Below are 17,712 nucleotides of genomic sequence, written 5' to 3' on the forward strand. Positions count from 1 at the left end.
GCATGAGCATTTGCTGTGTACAACGTACACAACTCATTCGCAGCAGTTGCTTTTTTCGCGGTAAATTCACAAAAATTATTTTTTTTGCTGTTAAAATTCCAAAGAAGCACATAACTTTGCCTATTAAGATGCTGAAAATGTGCGTTGAAGCGAATCTACGAGCATTTGAGAGAAATTTATCGGCGGATATGTCGAGAAATAGCTACTTATCCCATAGAAATGATATGGAATTGGCTCAAATGACTGTTCGATTGATGGTACGCCTTCATATTGATTATTGTGGCCTCTATGTGAATAGCGAATAGCTCGTCCATATCCTCCTCTGTATGCGCGCACGCCACTGACCAGTTCGCTCTCTCTCTCTCTCTCTCTTTCTCCATATTCATTTGACTTTCAATATCTCTTTTGTTTTGCTTGGTTTGACGTGATTTGATTTGCATGTGCGCTACAGTAAACAGTTGTTTTGACTCATTCCGTGCTGCCACATTTCATTCAGACGAGAGAGGAAGAAGGAGAGAGAGAGAGGAAGAAAACAACTACACGGCAGATGACAAGATTAGTAGTGGAAACGAAAAAGGAACAAAACAAGAGAGATCAACAGCAAAAACAAAAAACAAACGAAAAAGTTGAAAGAATACACATTGTTTTATGGTGCGAATGCACAAAAACATATTTTTTCACGCGTGCCCGCAAAACTCGACATGATAATATTTACGATTTGTTAACCCACACTCCATTTGGATATGCTGTGATAATACGTTGGGCTAAAGAGTAAACACATCACATCATTTCGAGGGGAGCACAAGAAGAAGAAGAACAAAAATTGTTGACTACAATTGATTTGTGTAGTCGTTTGCAATGCGCACATTTAAATATTCGAAAGCGCGAGAGCAGGCGAATTCATCGGTCATCTTTTGCACAGCATATTGTATTTGTTCATCGGCTGCGGACATAAAACAGTGCTATGTTTCCCATTATTGAACAGCAAGACACTCTTCGGATCGAATTGTAACGTGATTTCAGCATAGATGCTTTGGCATCGCATCGAAGGCGTTGAGATCTTAAATTATGTTAACAAATGATATAACATCGTCGCTCTTTTGTTTGGCTTTTGCAATGATGATCGGTGGGCATATATGTTTAGAATGGGGAGAAACACACGATGCACAGCGTTTTTTTTTCTTCAAGAAGCAGACAAAGTCTATAAATGGCCAACACGGCGTCATACCAAACCAATAAATTGTGCTACCAAAACACACCAATCGATTTTAAGCCCCAGTTTGAGAAGCACTGAATTTAATTCACATAGACACGAAAACGCAAATCATCGCTTGCTACCCATTAGTCTGATTTCAATAATCACCGTTATTAATAAACCATTTTGACTCTTCGCTTTCACCACTTCCATACTCACGAATTTCGCAACCGGATGGAAGTCAATGGTTCGAACAAATGTACGGCGAAAACAGCAAATTATTATTCGTATTTATACCATTTGCTACGCAAAAATACGCTTTTTTCTACCTTTTTCATGGTGTTTGAGAACAGGTAAGATGCTTGGCTTTTCCAAAACAGCCTCTTTACACAGAATATTTCGTGGATTCAAGCTTAGTCAGCCACAATTGGAAAATCAATGTCAATGCAAAAAAAATAAACATTCAACATGTTTTTCCCACTTTATTCTTTGGTATATCATTCAAAAGTTCATCTGTAATTTAATCTCTACGCGGAACTTGCAGCATGATTTATCATTTAATTTGGAAGAAATTCAGTTTCGAATGAGCTTGATTCATTTGAGAATGACCTAACATATTTTTTGTATTCATGATGAAAGTGAATAATTAAGATATGTGTAATTCACGAAATTACAACCATGGAATGCTTTTATCTTGTTATTGTTTTATAGCAAAAAATGACATAAGCAATACTTGAATAAGCATTGTTTGCTGAATTTTATTTTAGTATACATTCAGTTTCTCGACAAAACACACAGCTTCTTCTGAAATTTAAAATTGATGAAAATCCTCCCATCGACTTGATTGCTGAATCTAACTTCCTGTAAGAAACAATAGCTATCATATTTCATTCAGTTTAGGTGAAGAAATCTCCTTAATCGTTTGAAAAATCAGTTAAACAAAGGCTTATAAAAAGTGTACAATAAAATGTGTAGAGCTAAACGACGAAAGGAAAATGGTCAAACTTCATTGAATCCAAAATTGTGATCTACAAAATGTAACTTTGGTTTGAAGTGCGATAAAATTGATTCAGCCTGTGGGCACATCGTCGTCTCGGTACGCAGCTGAGCGTTGGCTTCAGCAGTGAGAGAAGCTTTCAATTGCACTTGGTTGCCTTTGATCATTTCGAAATTTATAGCTTCGTTGATGTATTTGAATGTGGTTTGGCGATCACTCGCTGAAAACTCCTGTCAACTGAACAGTGGGACTTAGTGGCTCAAGATGTGTGTATATATTTTGCTCTACACATGAAACGCAAAAATTAAATTCAAAAGCGAACCGCTTCATTTACATTTCTGTGCGTTTACATTGCAGCATGTTCTCTACATGCAGAAGGATTTAAACCTAATAATTTATTGTGTGCATCGGTTCATTGTGTGTTGCGAGACATGCAAACGACATGACATGGTGAAAAATCGCTGCTTTCGGTGCAAATATTCGTGCTTCGAAAGACTTTGATTATTTACGACATGTGAAATGTGCATGCACCAAAATAAAAGAAAAGAAACTGAAAGCGCGTACTGCAAATGGAGGCACAATTACAATCAGGTTGCGAAAAGTGCATGCGATGGCAAATTGCGTTCAATCAAGTCATAATTTGATTTTGCTTATCAGTGGCCGTAAGTTGTCGCCAACGGAATGGAAATGAGCCAGTCGTTCGGCCGCATTCTGCCTCCTACGTTTCTCAGCATCTTTTCGCCGAATAGTGTCGACAAATTGCGATAATTTACTATAGAGTGTAGACTTTTTTTGTTCGCTTCTCTTCTGTGCGATGCGTTGAAATGAAATGCTTATCACTTGCGCAGACCTAAGCCGACAATTGCTATGGCGATTAACCGTATTTAGTGATGGAAGAAAACACGTTGAATCCATTCTTATTACTCGGCTAAACGACACTGATAGAGCCGAACATTTAAAAGTTCATTTATAATATTAATTGGTTATTTGCATCAAGCATTTATGATGCCGTTTGTAGCGCATCGGTCCTCTAGCTCTAAGCCATTTAAAATGGTTATCTTTATGAAATTTTCAATTCAATGTTAATCCGAGAGCGGGAAGAAACCTACAGCTGCTGGCTGAATTGTTAAGCCCGTCAATCTACGGTCACTTTTATAGTGATTCGAATTTCATGTCTAATGAGAGATTTAAAATCATCAAGTTGAAATTTTCAAGCGAAACTGTGAAAAATCTCCCATTTCCATTGAGTAAAATAAAACTTTTAATCTTTTAATGGATATGTGCATTGTGCAACATTCTTCATTTGCACCGTTCGCTGTTTATTTTATCGAAAGGGACATAAATGAAATGCTGACGATTCTGTTAGGCAATCACACATTGGAATGTTCTATTTGAGTAATAGGTGAGATAAAGATGTGAAAGTGATATGGTCGACGATGATGACGACGATGAGTACAGGATGGTGTGTTTCATTGCTCACCAATATTTGCTCAAATGAGCACTTTTTTCACTTGTTGCAACAATAGGAAACTATACACACTTTTTCTTGACCAACAACAAAATATTTGACAAAGAGGGCATTTTCTTATGGACATTCCTATGTACGGCTGTTGGCGCCCTCTTCGTTAGATTTTAAGAACTAAGAGAGTTTCCTATCATTGCATTGTTGCGCAATTGCAATAATCGTATCAAATTGGTGGCATTTTAATAAATAATAAAAGCCCGTTGCAGCCATTCAATTTATATAATTTATACAATTCCTGTTCGTCGATCGAACTCAATTGCGATCGTTCGCACACAACACTGTGCACGCGGGACGTGTTTGTTTGGAATCTAACTATCAAAATAGATTAAATTTATGAAAACTATTTTCATAATTTCCATTAATTTTACGATCAGCTTGAGATCGCAATTCGAATACGGACAAAATCTACGTTATGTTAATTAATCCTTTTTCACCATCTCTTCCAAAACGATGCGTTTGTTTTTTTTTCTTCTGCAGATTGAGTGATAACGCCTTTCTGCATTTCGCAACGCATTTGTTAATCTTTAATGCAAAATTGAGTTTTCTCTTGGCTCAATTTCCAATAAGTACGGGTGTGTTTGTGTCGGTGTGCGTGTGCTTACTCTTTTGCGTATAAAATACGCAATTTTTAATTAAATTTTGACTTAAAGTTTAATTGCTTGTTTCTGACTTACGCTGCTGCATTACCAAATGAGCATACAAAACAAATATACCGACAATTCAAATGTAAATATTACTACGTACGCAACGACGATTGACATGCCACACTCGGCTCGCGCGCCACATAACTGGTTTTCATTCCACATTTGCCGGAGATAAGTTGCTGATTAAATATGTCAGAAGGAAAAAAGAAATATTTCCCCCAAATCTTCATCAAACATTGCAAAATCATTGCATTTTATGACTCGATCAAAACTGTACAGCCATTTCAAATCAGATGACAAGATTTAACTGTCACCTGTTCATTTTAAATTTCATAGAAGTGGAAAAAAACAAACAGATAGTATGTTTACAGTTGGTGGAACCTGTTTCATTCCATATCTCAATAGAATCACAAAATTGTGAATGAGATGCACGAGCGTGTGTTGCTGCTGGCGATGAAAACATTTACGTTACTTTTGATCGGACAACCCGAATTTTATTCATTCAAATAAATTAAAACCGCAAGTTTGTGAAGGAAAAACTCAATGAAAACATCAATCAAACCACTTTTCGGTGGCATTTCCATTCCAAGCGACCGCATTAAATTTTCGGTCGGTCGTAAAATTAAATTTTGTAGTTTCGGGGAAAAACACTTGTGGCCCTTACATTTTGATTGGATTTCGGCTAAAAGAAAGTATTTTAATTAAAATAAGGCATCTTTATACTGCAGTTTGTGTAGCTAACACTACTCTTTCTAGTCTTTCACATGACGAAACACTTTATGAATGAACGATAACATTTTGTTTATCTCGTTCAAGATTTCGTTTGATCTGATGGAAAGATGTGTTTCATCTAAATTTGGGCGATTTTACAACTCATACGCCGATAAATTGTCACCCAGCCAAACTCTGTTTACCTTTCAATTCACAGTGTAAATTTCACACGTTGTTTGTCATCTTTTACAATTCATGTCATCTTCACGAAATTCTAATGTGATGTAATTTCAATGGCAACCTGCTTATCTATGGCTCCGAATTATAACGTTGGATTGTCACACGCTATTTTGTCTGTGATCATATTTGTACCGAGTCATCACTTGATTCAGTCGTTTCGTTTCTTTTAGACAAATCGGAACAATTTTATCGTGTGAAAAATGTTGGAAATCGGCACAAGGTTCAATGCAGAGGAGAAACTGTGGGAAGGGCCGGACATAAAACCCTTTTTCAATCCAAAAGTGTCGATCGGTCAAGTGATCATTCGAATGATGTCGATGCATGGACCGAAAATAGCCCAGGCAAGTATTTTGGAAAAAAATATTTTCTTCAAAGTGAATTCACGTGACTGTATGTACAGTGTATTTATGACGAATTCAACATCGATTTTTAGTTTGTGAACACGAGTTTTCTTGTGGAAGACAAAAGTGCGAATAATGTGACAAGAAAAAAAAAATGTTTATTGGATGAATGATAAATAGCGACACTTTCACGTTAAAAATAACGTGAAAATACGATTTTGGTGCATTTAGATTAATTTTGTAGATAAAAATGTGCACAGCACGAAATAGGCAGCAAAGTCCATAGCTATTGATCAAAGTGAAGAAGAATACTTCCATCGTACACGATACGAAATCATATGATCGAACAAACATATTACGTGCGAATCAGGCGCGAATAAAAGCCGACAACGGTGCACTACAATGTTGATAGCTGACCGAAAATCACTCGTGTATTCACTTGATTCAATCTATATATAAAAATTAAACGCTTTCTCATCATCCACCGATGCGATCCAAATATTCCAGACTATCGCCGATAAAAATTCAATTGTTCGGTGATTCTTGTTTACGTTTTCTTTGTTCATCTGATAGACACAAATATTGCGTTATCAGTGTTGAGGCGTATTTCTGAGTTCAAAATGGTTACAAAATCGTACAAAGGCGGTCATTTCAAGTTTGTATTCCGTGTTTTGCAGTGAATTTTCAATTTTCAGAAGAATGTCGTTTGGAACATTATTAGTGTTGATTGTGTCGTCATGTGTTCTTGCTTGGCTTTACATTCGACACGCGTACAGTTATTGGAAACGAAGAGGAGTACCATATCTTAAGCCGAAATTCCCATTTGGAGCCTTTGCAAATGGATTCTTACAAAAAATCTCCATCGACGATCAGGTCAAAGAAATTTATGATCTATCAACTGAGCCATTTGTTGGTGTGTACAGTTTGATGACGCCAGTGATTTTGTTTCGTGACCCTGAATTAATTCGAACGATTTTAATAAAGGATTTTGCCAATTTCCCGCATCGTGGATGGTATGTCAATGAAGATGTTGACCCAATGGCACACAATATGCTCGTTCAGAATGGCGAGGCATGGAGAAATTCTCGTACAAAATTGTCGCCAAGTTTTACAACGGGCCGTTTAAAGGCGATGTTCCAAACGATAATGAAATGCGGCGATTCGCTTGACGGTTTTATCAGTGAATATGCTAAAAGTGGCGAAGTTCTTGAAATCCGTGAAGTGGTGGCTCGCTTTGCGACAAATGTTATTGCATCCGTTTCGTTTGGCATTGAAATTGACTCCATCAAATATCCAGATTCGGAATTCCGAGAATATGGAAAGCAATTTTTTGAGCCGACTATTAAGAACATGCTTCGCAATACGGGATCATTTTTTGCACCATCGATGGCAAAATTGTTTCGTTCCAGATTCGTGGACAAGGATGTGGGTGATTTTATGATTGACACGGTCCGTGACAACTTGCAATACCGAGAAAAACACAATATCACACAAAAAGATTTCTTTCAAATGCTGATGCAGCTGAGAAATACGGGCAAAGTGACGGAAGATAACGATGATTGGTCAACAAAAATGACGTCAGGGGAAAAATTAATGAGCATTAATGAGATGGCCGCACAGGCACACGTCTTCTTCGTAGCGGGCTATGAAAGTAATTCCACGACAATGTCATTTTGCATGTACGAGTTGGCCAAACATCCAGAAACTCAACAAAAAGTATACAAAGAGATTGTTGCCGTTCTTGAAAGATACAATGGCCAATTGACATATGACTCCCTAGCTGAAATGAAATATATGGAAAATTGCATTGAAGGTACTTCGTTGAGGGAATTTATACGGAATTTATACTTATTATTGCTTCTAATTTGAATTGAACCAAATCAAATTTTTTTAGAAACCCTAAGAATGCACACACCGTTCGGTTTCTTCACAAGACGATGTGTGAAGGATTATAGGATTCCAAATTCAAATGTGGTCATCGAAAAAGGAATTCAAGTGATGATTAGTGTTGATGGCATCCATTACGACCCAAAATACTACAAGGAGCCCATGCGTTTTATGCCGGAGCGTTTCAGTGAAGAAAAAGTACCATTCATCGATAGACCATTTCTATCCTTCGGTGATGGCCCAAGAAATTGCATTGGTCTTCGATTTGCCAAACTACAAACCAAACTTGGTGTTGTTTTGATGTTGCGCCGATTTAAATTCGAACTCAGCGACAGTCATAAGGACAAGAAATTGAAAATGTTGCCGCAAGGCCTGGCAAAATTGCCTTCTATGGGCATTAACTTGAAAGTTAGCTTCCGAGACACGCTCTAGCGATAAATAGCACACGTTAAAATGTATTGTATTATCAAAATGTTGTATAAATACTTACAGTAAAGTGGATGATAAGTCAAGTGTGATTGTTTTTCTTTGTCTATGAAAAGCTTTTGTTATTTGCTTTGAGTACAAATAAAAACAATCCACAATCGTCACAGCGACAGATAGTACGTAGTGATAAAAGTAGCACTGAAAGAAATTAAACCAGTAAACCAATGACGAATAAGTATATGGGATTGACTGAGACGGAAAAAAATATAACAATAAATAATTAATCAGAATTTTCCTGTTTTATTTTGAATCATCATTTAACACATGCACAGTTAAATATGCGCAACAAAAAGTGTTAACTATAAATAATCACAAAGTGATATTGTCGTTACAGTGAGAGATGGGTTTCAAACCATTTACAATCTACTTTGCTGCTGGCAATGTGCCAATCTGTACTGATAACATACTAAGTGACCCCATCAAATTTCCGTCCGTTAAAATGGTAACTGGCTCATCGCCTTGACGACAGCCAAGTGCATACAAAATTGGTAAATAATGTTCGGGTGATGGGCAAGAAAGTGCGGCTCCTTCATGGTTCATGAAATTGACCAGTGGATGATTTGCAGCCGGTCCCTGCCAACTCAGATGCTCACGTACATATTCATTGAAAGAATGTGCCCATGGATATGGTTCAGCATCTTCCTTATATTTCAATGTGCGCAGATTGTGCACAACATTTCCACTGCCCAATACCAGTATGCCCTGATCGCGTAAAGTGCTCAACTTTTTTCCCAATTCGTAGTGATACAGTGGTGGTTTGGTGCCATCAATGCTCAACTGTACAACAGGAATATCTGCATTCGGATACATTTTGGTCAGTACACACCATGCGCCGTGATCCAAGCCCCATTCTTGATCTAATACGACCGGATGAGGTGCGAGTAGCTCGGCCACCTGTTGCGCTAACTGTGGCGATCCTGGTGCAGGGTATTGAGCATTGAACAAAGCCTGTGGAAATCCGCCAAAATCATGGATGGTTCGCGGTTTTTCCATTGCAGTTGCCGCTGTGCGTCGCGTGTACCAATGGGCTGAAATAAGTACAATCGCTTTCGGTCGTGGCAACGTTTTAGCCAACTGACGCCAGGTTTCGGTGTAAGTGTTTTCCTCCAGCGCATTCATTGGACTTCCATGGCCCAGGAACACAGCAGGCAAACGCGTTTCCGACATTTCGATTATTCCCAAAGACGTCACGTCTAGAATCAATAGAGAAAAAAAATGACAATACTAATTGAATTACTGCGATAGAATGAATTCAAACGGCCGCCAACATTTCGATGAGTAGAGATAATTCATCTGTGTTAAAACACGGCGGCCTTCACTAACGCATTCTGTCTAACGAAGCTAATGACCAATACATCCACGTGTACTGAATCCACGCACACAACCGCACCGAATGTTGTTAACTGCTTTAGGTAGCTAACGAGTCTTGATGAATCATAAAATGGTTTTTTTCCATTTACATAACTGCTTAATTTTTTCCAAAAATAATTTTCGGATTTAATTTTGGACTTACGTTGAATAAAGAGCAAAAATTTATATATTTGTTTCGCCAGAGTGGATGATTAAATTCAAGTTCCTTCAATGACAACAACGACGACGACGACGATGACAATAACATTTATCCAATGTGTTGGCTGCGGTAATCTATCACGCTCACTTATACACAAAAAACACTGAAACTTAATCAATTTTGGTTGAATTGCATTCTTTTTCTATGGAAATTGCTATTTCCGAATTCATTCGCATATCAAATTAAAAAAATTCCATTAATTTCGGTGCCAAATGACTGTTATCTTTGTTTTGTTTGCAATAAAATTACACTCCAAGTTTATAATACACAACTTTCAAAAGTCAACTGAGACGCATGCACCAGCTGAACGATTGTTATGTGTCAAAACACACTCATTCGCATGTATGAGTCTATCGGCATTACACGTTGCGACCATACGACGTATCACACAGCCAAACGAGAAACCACATACGTATGATCATTAACTCATTCATTCGTTCTCCGCTTCGCTTTAACGTTGTCTAACGTAGTCGTTCCCGTGTGTAACATAATACGGCAACGTCAATCGCGGTTTACTTGCGGCAACAACAACAAATCACCTCCAACGCACTGCCGCTCACATATGATGAATGCAATATAAACAATGAGAGCATACGAAAGGGGAAAAATGAGCTGCAAAAGAAAAATGATATCAATAGTGTAACAATTGCATTGAAGAATATGTAAATCAAAACGTAATTGTGTTGAAACTTGATACAAACATAAGAAGAATTGAACTAAGCCAATAGTAATAAATAGATAGTCCATCAACAGTTCATGGAAATAGCAATAAAAGTATGTGAAATCAAAAATACGACTCTTATAAAGTTTGCGAAGAATAAAAAGCTCTGGATTGATTTCATTTTGGTCAAAATGATTTTTTCAATTTTTTTCCCGTTCAAACCAGTTTAAACTGAGATTTACTGGGCCTAGAAGTTTGATACTTAATGAAAAATGAAAATGATGGAAAATTAAGACAGACATCGAGTGGAAAATAATGATCATTAATGAGAGGAAATATTCGAATTATCATGAAAAAAAAACCGTGCAGTTTGAGCACGATGTTCGAACATTAGATAGTTTAAAAAAAGTCATTTACATACAAAGGAATCGGTTTTTGCCGTCCACCTTAACTAAAATATCGAAAATTCTCATAAATAAATCCAGCATTTGTTTTCTGAGAGTAGCTAACAATGTTATTTCGTTTTCAATCAAGGTCAGTGACGATTTCGGAGTGCAATCAACATTCAATGAAATTTTAATCAAAACCATTCGAGTGGCACAGAACCTGCAAAAATTAAAAGTCCCTCGAAAAGGTGTTTTTGGCATCATTGCTCATAATAATCCAGATTTGGCGCCGATTTTGTTTGCTGCATTTTGTTTGGGTTGTCCGGTGAGTCCATTTGATCCAGCATTTGGAAAAGTAGAAATCAAATCGATCATTAGCATAACGAAGCCGAGTGTGTTTTTCTGTGAAGTCAGTCTCTATGACTTACTTGAAACATGCCTGAAAGAGTTGGACATCAAAGCAGACATCTTCACCTTTACCGGGCAACGAGGAAAATCCAAACCAGTCGAAGTGCTATTCGCTGAAACGAACATCGAATCGGATTTTCTGTGAGTGATAATTTTTTGTTGTAAATTTGATTAAAAATGTTCAATTTATTATTTTATACGTTTCAATGTGATAGCCTAGTGGATGTGGATGGTGAATTTGAAACGGCAATCATTGCCGGTTCTTTTGGAATAAGTGGACAGCTTGAAGGTAAGTAAATCAGATGACATTGTGTTGATGTTCCATTTCTTTTGCTATTAATTGTGATTTTCAATTTCATTTCCAAAGGTATATGTCTCTCACATGCTCTGCTATTGGATAAAAGCACGCGCTTAACGTCGACCGCTGCTGGTGATGTCCTGTTTGCATTTTCCTCTATTTACTGGTTGTCTGGAATTGCAAATATATTGAAGGCAACTTATTTCGGTGCAACACGAATAATTACAACAAAGCCATTTTCTGCCGAGTATTTGCTTCGACTCATCGAAAAATACAAGATTACGCATATTTTTGCGTCTTTACATCAAATCAATCTGGCCCTAACATTTGAGAATATCAAATCCGTGGATCTGTCCAGTGTTAAATCTGTAGCGTTGAATAGTCAAAAAGTTCCCCGCCCTGAGTATGCGTCAATTCGTCAATATTTCAAAAATGCTGTGCCCTACAATATGTTTGGGTTGAGTGAATTAGGCGGTGCAATTTCTGTGTCACGTGGATTTCAATTGAGTTTAGATGGAACGGGAAAACTAGTGAATGGAATCAAGGTGAAAATTGTCGATGAATATCGCAATCGATTGGGAGTGGGTGAAAGAGGTCAAATTTGCGTTCATTGTGCCTACTATTTTAACGGATATTATGGCAAAGAAGGGAAAAATTCGATTGTTGACGAAGAGAATTTCCTGAAAACCGGAGACATTGGGTATTTCGATGCTGATGGCTATTTGCATGTGCTTGGACGTGAAATCGACATGATAAAATACCAAAACTTCCAAGTGTCACCAAAGGAAATTGAATCGGTCCTAAATCAAAATCCAGCCATTAAATCCTCTTGCGTCGTTGGAGTGGCCAGTTCGGATGTAACATTAGTCACTGCTCTTATTGTTAGATACAAAGATTTAACCATTTCGGAAAATGAGGTTCATTCTCTGGTTGCAGGTAATACCATATTTGAAGATGAAAGCATAGGAAATCCTAAATTGAATAAAAAACAGGAAAAAAAATCATGAAAATTATAATTCAAATTACCAATTTCCCAATCCTTTGTATAGATAAATTCGATGAGAGCTACAAGTTGCGTGGCGGTGTGTACTTCGTCGATGCATTACCATTGACACCTTCTGGGAAAGTAATTCGTCGTCTTGCAAAGGCAATCGCTGAAAAGGAATTCAGTTCCCGTAACAAAGATTCAAAGAAGGCAACATGAATGGATTGACCATAATAAGCGCATAAGGAATGCATCCAAATTGCACTCTCGTCGTTTCGTTTTATTTTTGTCTTTTAAATTACATTTCTATGTTATTTTCTCTTGTTTGCACATATAATTCAATACTTGAACGAAAAAAAAAGAATCGTTGGATCAATTTAACGACAGTTGTCTCTCATGTTCTTGCTGTAATGTATCTGAAAAATAAAGAAAAAATCAACCAAAATGTTTGTGTATTGTGTTGAAGACATTTAATAAATAAAATCGAAATGAGCGCACCGTGCGCATATTGCTTTTGAAATGACATTCGCCAAGTTGAATGTGATGAATGCAATACCGCTACCGAGAAGAGATGACGATGACAGCGAAAGATGTTGTGGCTGTGGAGCTGTGCTGTTCCATTGCTATGCTGTGCTGTGTTCAGAAATTGCGTTCTTTGACGTGGTGCCTTATCAAAATTCAGAGCACAGACGAGCATTATCGTCGTTGCGTTTTCCATTCGATATATGCTGTTTTTTCTCTCCCTCCCTCTCTCTCTCTCCCTCTCTCTCTCTCTCTTTCTCTTTCTTCGTTTAATTCTTCACATTCGCCACAAAGCAAATGCATTTTTGTAATTGACCGTTCGAATGGAGCACAGAACATAGAAGTAAATAGGGACATTTAACAAGAAAAAAAAAGAGTTTTGCAAGATCTGTCGATGCAGAGACCGTGAGAAATTTTAAGACTATTTGAATGGTGAAAACGGTGGCTTTTTGTGGCCGAAAAAACTGCAACCATGTACACAGAGACACAAAGAGCTAATTTAGATGGAATATTTATATGCGAACAATGACCACAACAACATTATTAAATTATATTCAGGTTCGTCGTGCGGGAGAGCGAGTGAGCAAAAGAGGAAAAGAGACAGAGTAAGAGAAAGAGAATGCAATGAGAGCTCCTTCCATATGACAATATGAGTGTTTTGTGAAAATTAATCATTTGAACTTCGGTATCGTTCACATCACATTGAGCAACAGTATTTGCGCTAATGTATCATGCAGCCGGCCCCATCGATGATGACAAAAGAAACGGTATTGACTTTGATAAAGTGGCCAATCAACGGATATTTTCTGTATCATCTAATCGATATCTTATTGCTAGAAAATGTCATATATATTTATTTGTAAAAATGAACGCATACCGCCGAGGCTTAGAAGCTTCCGATCGTGCTCTCAGTTGGACACAGACGCAACAGATCAAATGAAAACTAACAAATTATTTTTAATCATTTCGTTTGGGATTTCAATAAATTGCTCATTCAACCGTAATATTTTGGAGATTTCAAGTGTCATTTCGATCAAGGGCGAACCACGATGAATCGTCTCCAACCGAGTGATAAATCGTTGCGTACGCGATAGCGGTAAAATTTCAAACGGCAAATTATACAAAGAGAAAAAATTAATCACATTCAAATGTTTCCAATTGAAGACGATTTGATCGTCATTATGATATGGAAAAAATGACAATCGGAATAAATTTTCGCCTCATAAATTCTGTAACACCTTTCGAAAAGACCAAACAAACAAATTTATTTACCAAAAGCGGATAATTAAAAATGAATTTTCTCCCTCTCTATCTCTGTCGCTGCCCGGACCATGAGATGAATGTGACTGGCCACGATTTTAATTAACTCTCAAATCCATGGTGATTTATGGCAATCATGACTACTTTCGAACGGATGATTAAAAATAAATACGAAAACACAATAAATTTTCTAATTTCTGCTGTGGTGCTCATTTTATAATGAGAACGTGAAATAGATTGATAAAATCAGATCCACACTGGACATGATATGTGTTTTGGTCAAATGCATGGATAATGTGCATTCGGTAGTGTGATTTGCCATCGTATTTGATAACGACGTTTCAGATCAGTTTCAATCTTTTTCAAGTCAAACATACTAATCGCATGGATCGAAACCGTTTTTTTTTTGTCCAAAACTCGTTATCGAAACCGAAATGCAAATGAACATGACAGTTTTGGGCCATTGAAGAACCACATAAAGCCCAAATTAACACGCTCGTTTACAACATCCGAAACATGAGTTAATCCTTTCGAAAATCCATACGAATATTAGACGATTCGTGTATCGATTTCTCAAAACAAAGAAAGTTTAAGTTGCACACCGTTCGCGTCGTATTCCGAAACCAAAAGAGCATCAACTGAAGATAGATTTAATTGTATGATTCATTCATTTTATTGGGCTTCCTTTTCGAAGATTTTGTCATTCATTTTATGATTATACTACTACCTGAATGCGGCGCATAAGCCCATGCTCCACATTGTTACATTTAAATCCGCAGCGAACATGAAGAACAGTTTCTTTATATGACGGCGTTTTTTTCTTCTTCTGTCTGTTTTCCTTTTGGTTTTTTTTTCGTTGGTTTTCTGACGATTTTTCCGTTTTAATTTTGCTGTTGTATGTTTTGACTGCATTCTCGATCAGTACGCCTGTCAGATTAAATGTGGCTCTCAAACTCTCAATGCGCACAGCGCACGCATGTTCATTGCACATTGATTTATAGAAAGCGGACGGAACAAACAGAATATTTAATCCATACATATTTAACTTGACCCGCATGCGTTCGTATTAATAAGACGTTTCCCGATCAAAACACTCTGATTATCGAAGTGAAAGACTGCATGGTAGAGACACACACACACACGCAAGCACACACACAATCCGTTCTCTCTCTCTCTCTCGTTTTCAGGTGAAATATTGATATGGTTTAATATTTTACTTTTCGGCATTTTTTTTCACTCAGTATTTGTTTTCTTCTTTTTCTTTCGCTTGATCGTTGTGAGCAAACAGTAAACGCCGATAAAAGAATCATCAAGATATTATGCATGCGCAGTTCCATCGAACGTGCTACAGAACATCGGTTGTATTTCATGTAGATGTGAGTGAGCACAAGCTCACGAAATCAACATTTTTGTAATTGATATTCTCTTTCTTTTCAATTTTACCAGGAGAAAAACACACACACACACCGAAAATATTTATCATGAATAATTTGAATTTTAACCCACTGTTGATATTTCCACAGGCCGCATTTTCAATGGAACATGCAGTGAAGTGGCTCCAAAAATATTATAATCGAATGGATTTAAACGCAATTCATTTGGGTGGAAACCTTTTGAACTCTGTATGTAAGCGCGCCGACGACAACGAACTGGTTCCGATTCAATGCATGCAGATACATTAGTCAATCTCCTGTTGCTTTCGCTTTTGAAATATGGATCAAAAATGGAAAATGGATTCGATCGAAAGACAGGCACTGGCAAGATGTTGAAAAGTACCGTCACTGACGCCACCTCAGTTGGACGGCACTTGTTTTTGAATACCGAAACGATTAATGGTTCAATTAACACCGCTTGAGGTGTAATAATTTTGAATTATGTATCTCTGACTTCATTTTCGTCTAATAAGAACCGCAGTTTAGTAAGATACTAAGCGTTGACTCCGTGCAATTATTTCGAACAAAAGAAGTTTTGATTTACAACGTGAATTTTACATTGTATTTTGATTTGACTGATTCAAACGCCATGAAAAAGGTTACACAAACACTGTACACATTTGAAGTCAGTTGCATTGATTGTATTAGTTTGCCTTATTTGTCCAACTGACATTCCTTTTGCCGCATCAAGGAAAAATACCGAGTAATTGAGAGAAAAAATGACTTAAAACCACATCAAATGCATTCGTAGTAATTGAATCACAAGAATGACCTCATGCCATGAGATTGGGATGTCGATGTAGTTTATTGGAATTTATTTTATTGCGATTTGTCATAGTAACAAATTGCGTAATTAAGATGAACACTTCAGAATATTGAGTTTAGCTCATGAAATATGACTGACTATTCAGAAAAGACGTTTACGTACTACATTAAAAAAAAGTCATACTTTGTCATGTTAACACATAAGTACAACAGTGCGCCGAAACATAAACAGTGAGTATTTTAAATAATTAATAGTACAATATTTCGAAAGTCACCATAAGAGAAGCACAGACTAGCAAACCTAAAATTAAGCCATTTCAAGTGCAATAACCGTCTACAATATAAATTGTTTATGTTTCCATCCAATTTTATGGTGAAACAAATAGAATTTGTTTTTTGAACATCGAACTTTACCTTTATTACAAAGATCCGACGATAAATCTTTTTAAATCTTTCAAACGTAATGTGTTTTTTAATTTGGAACTCTTACCACCGTATTGAACTTATCAGAACAAATAAAAACTTTGAATCAGACGGATTAACACATTATTCGAGATTGTATGATACAAATCATTTGATTATTTCAAACTTTTTCGAAGGAAAAGTTTTCGTTGTAAGTGAGTCATTTTGAACGGCGCTGCTTAATTATAGTGGAAAGTGAACGTCTTGATATAGAGATTTCAGTCTAAATTTAGATTCAAATCTCTTTTTAAGGATTTACATTTCGCTTTTTGTCATATTCAGTCAACACCAACCGAATGGATTGCAATAAAATAACAAAAAAATTTACTACGTATAAAAGTTGGGCTTGAAAAATTATCATCAATATCAATTGTTAGCCATTTCGGATTGTTTGCACCAAACGCTTTTTTCAAAATGAATTCAAGAAGAAAACCATTAGAAACGAGCCGTCATATCTTGACGTGGATCGGTATATTTCCTGCTGATGCAAATGGTGGAAAATTAAAGACACTGATTCAATTCACTTTAAGTTCGATCATATTCGTGATAGTGTCAAGTGCTTGGATCGTCGCATTTTCATCCGCTACTTATTCCGTCATCATTACATTCTTTGTTCGCCATAGATTTAAAATTAATTTTCGATGGTTTATACGAGATTTGTCAAACAAGTAAGGCTTGTATCAAATTCTTTGGCGGAATTTTCATTTGAAAATGAAAATGAAAACAGGTTTGTTGAAGTATATTTGAAATATTTGATTAAAATTTAGATGCAAACGATGACTTCAACCAACATCTTAGAGAAACTAACGATCAATGCGTTTGGATTTGGGAGACATATTGCAAATATTATTCATTTGGATTTGCGGTTGTTACTGTAATAATGTGCTCGGTTTCCTATTTAATTGGTTTGATTCGGAGTGGTCATTTTGATGCAAA

The 17,712-nt window shown here is 36.8% G+C and overlaps 3 protein-coding genes across 4 annotated transcripts; 2 read left to right on the plus strand and 1 right to left on the minus strand.

Annotated features, from left to right (window-relative positions):
- The first annotated feature begins 1,990 nt into the window (after positions 1-1,990).
- On the plus strand, positions 1,991-12,779 carry LOC129574953 (probable 4-coumarate--CoA ligase 3). Its single transcript, XM_055457659.1, has 6 exons — positions 1,991-2,058; positions 5,483-5,653; positions 10,792-11,192; positions 11,267-11,340; positions 11,419-12,285; positions 12,399-12,779. Exons 2-6 carry the CDS (start codon positions 5,513-5,515, stop codon positions 12,551-12,553), a joined length of 1,638 nt encoding a protein of 545 aa, XP_055313634.1. The 5' UTR covers positions 1,991-2,058; positions 5,483-5,512; the 3' UTR covers positions 12,554-12,779.
- LOC129574960 (probable cytochrome P450 6d5) lies at positions 6,167-8,253 on the plus strand. The gene is made up of 2 exons (XM_055457672.1): positions 6,167-7,466; positions 7,548-8,253. The coding sequence occupies exons 1-2, from the start codon at positions 6,353-6,355 to the stop codon at positions 7,970-7,972; spliced, it is 1,539 nt and encodes a 512-aa protein (XP_055313647.1). The 5' UTR covers positions 6,167-6,352; the 3' UTR covers positions 7,973-8,253.
- LOC129574967 (4,5-DOPA dioxygenase extradiol-like) lies at positions 8,246-9,924 on the minus strand. Of its 2 annotated transcripts, none has more exons than XM_055457696.1 (2): positions 9,540-9,924; positions 8,246-9,219 (listed from the first exon to the last, which is right to left on the minus strand). In XM_055457696.1, the coding sequence occupies exon 2, from the start codon at positions 9,191-9,193 to the stop codon at positions 8,390-8,392; it is 804 nt and encodes a 267-aa protein (XP_055313671.1). In that variant the 5' UTR covers positions 9,194-9,219; positions 9,540-9,924; the 3' UTR covers positions 8,246-8,389. The 2 variants fall into 2 exon arrangements, with proteins under 2 accessions (XP_055313671.1, XP_055313661.1); XM_055457686.1 differs by lacking the exon at positions 9,540-9,924 and adding an exon at positions 9,350-9,452.
- Positions 12,780-17,712: the final 4,933 nt, after the last annotated feature.

This window comes from Sitodiplosis mosellana, unplaced genomic scaffold, assembly GCF_009176505.1.
Source record: "Sitodiplosis mosellana isolate CC-2019 unplaced genomic scaffold, AAFC_SMos_1.0 Smas_scaffold_1, whole genome shotgun sequence".
Lineage (NCBI taxonomy): Eukaryota > Metazoa > Arthropoda > Insecta > Diptera > Cecidomyiidae > Sitodiplosis > Sitodiplosis mosellana.

Excerpts from the sequence above, each read along its gene's own strand:
- LOC129574953 (XM_055457659.1), top strand. The coding sequence starts at position 5,513 with ATGTTGGAAATCGGCACAAGGTTCAATGCAGAGGAGAAACTGTGGGAA. Across the intron at positions 11,193-11,266 it reads AACATCGAATCGGATTTTCT|CCTAGTGGATGTGGATGGTG; the intron begins GTGAGTGATAAT and ends TCAATGTGATAG. Across the intron at positions 12,286-12,398 it reads GGTTCATTCTCTGGTTGCAG|ATAAATTCGATGAGAGCTAC; the intron begins GTAATACCATAT and ends TCCTTTGTATAG.
- LOC129574960 (XM_055457672.1), top strand. The coding sequence starts at position 6,353 with ATGTCGTTTGGAACATTATTAGTGTTGATTGTGTCGTCATGTGTTCTT. Across the intron at positions 7,467-7,547 it reads TATGGAAAATTGCATTGAAG|AAACCCTAAGAATGCACACA; the intron begins GTACTTCGTTGA and ends AAATTTTTTTAG.
- LOC129574967 (XM_055457686.1), bottom strand. The coding sequence starts at position 9,383 with ATGTATTGGTCATTAGCTTCGTTAGACAGAATGC. Across the intron at positions 9,220-9,349 it reads AGCTTCGTTAGACAGAATGC|ACGTGACGTCTTTGGGAATA; the intron begins GTTAGTGAAGGC and ends TATTGATTCTAG.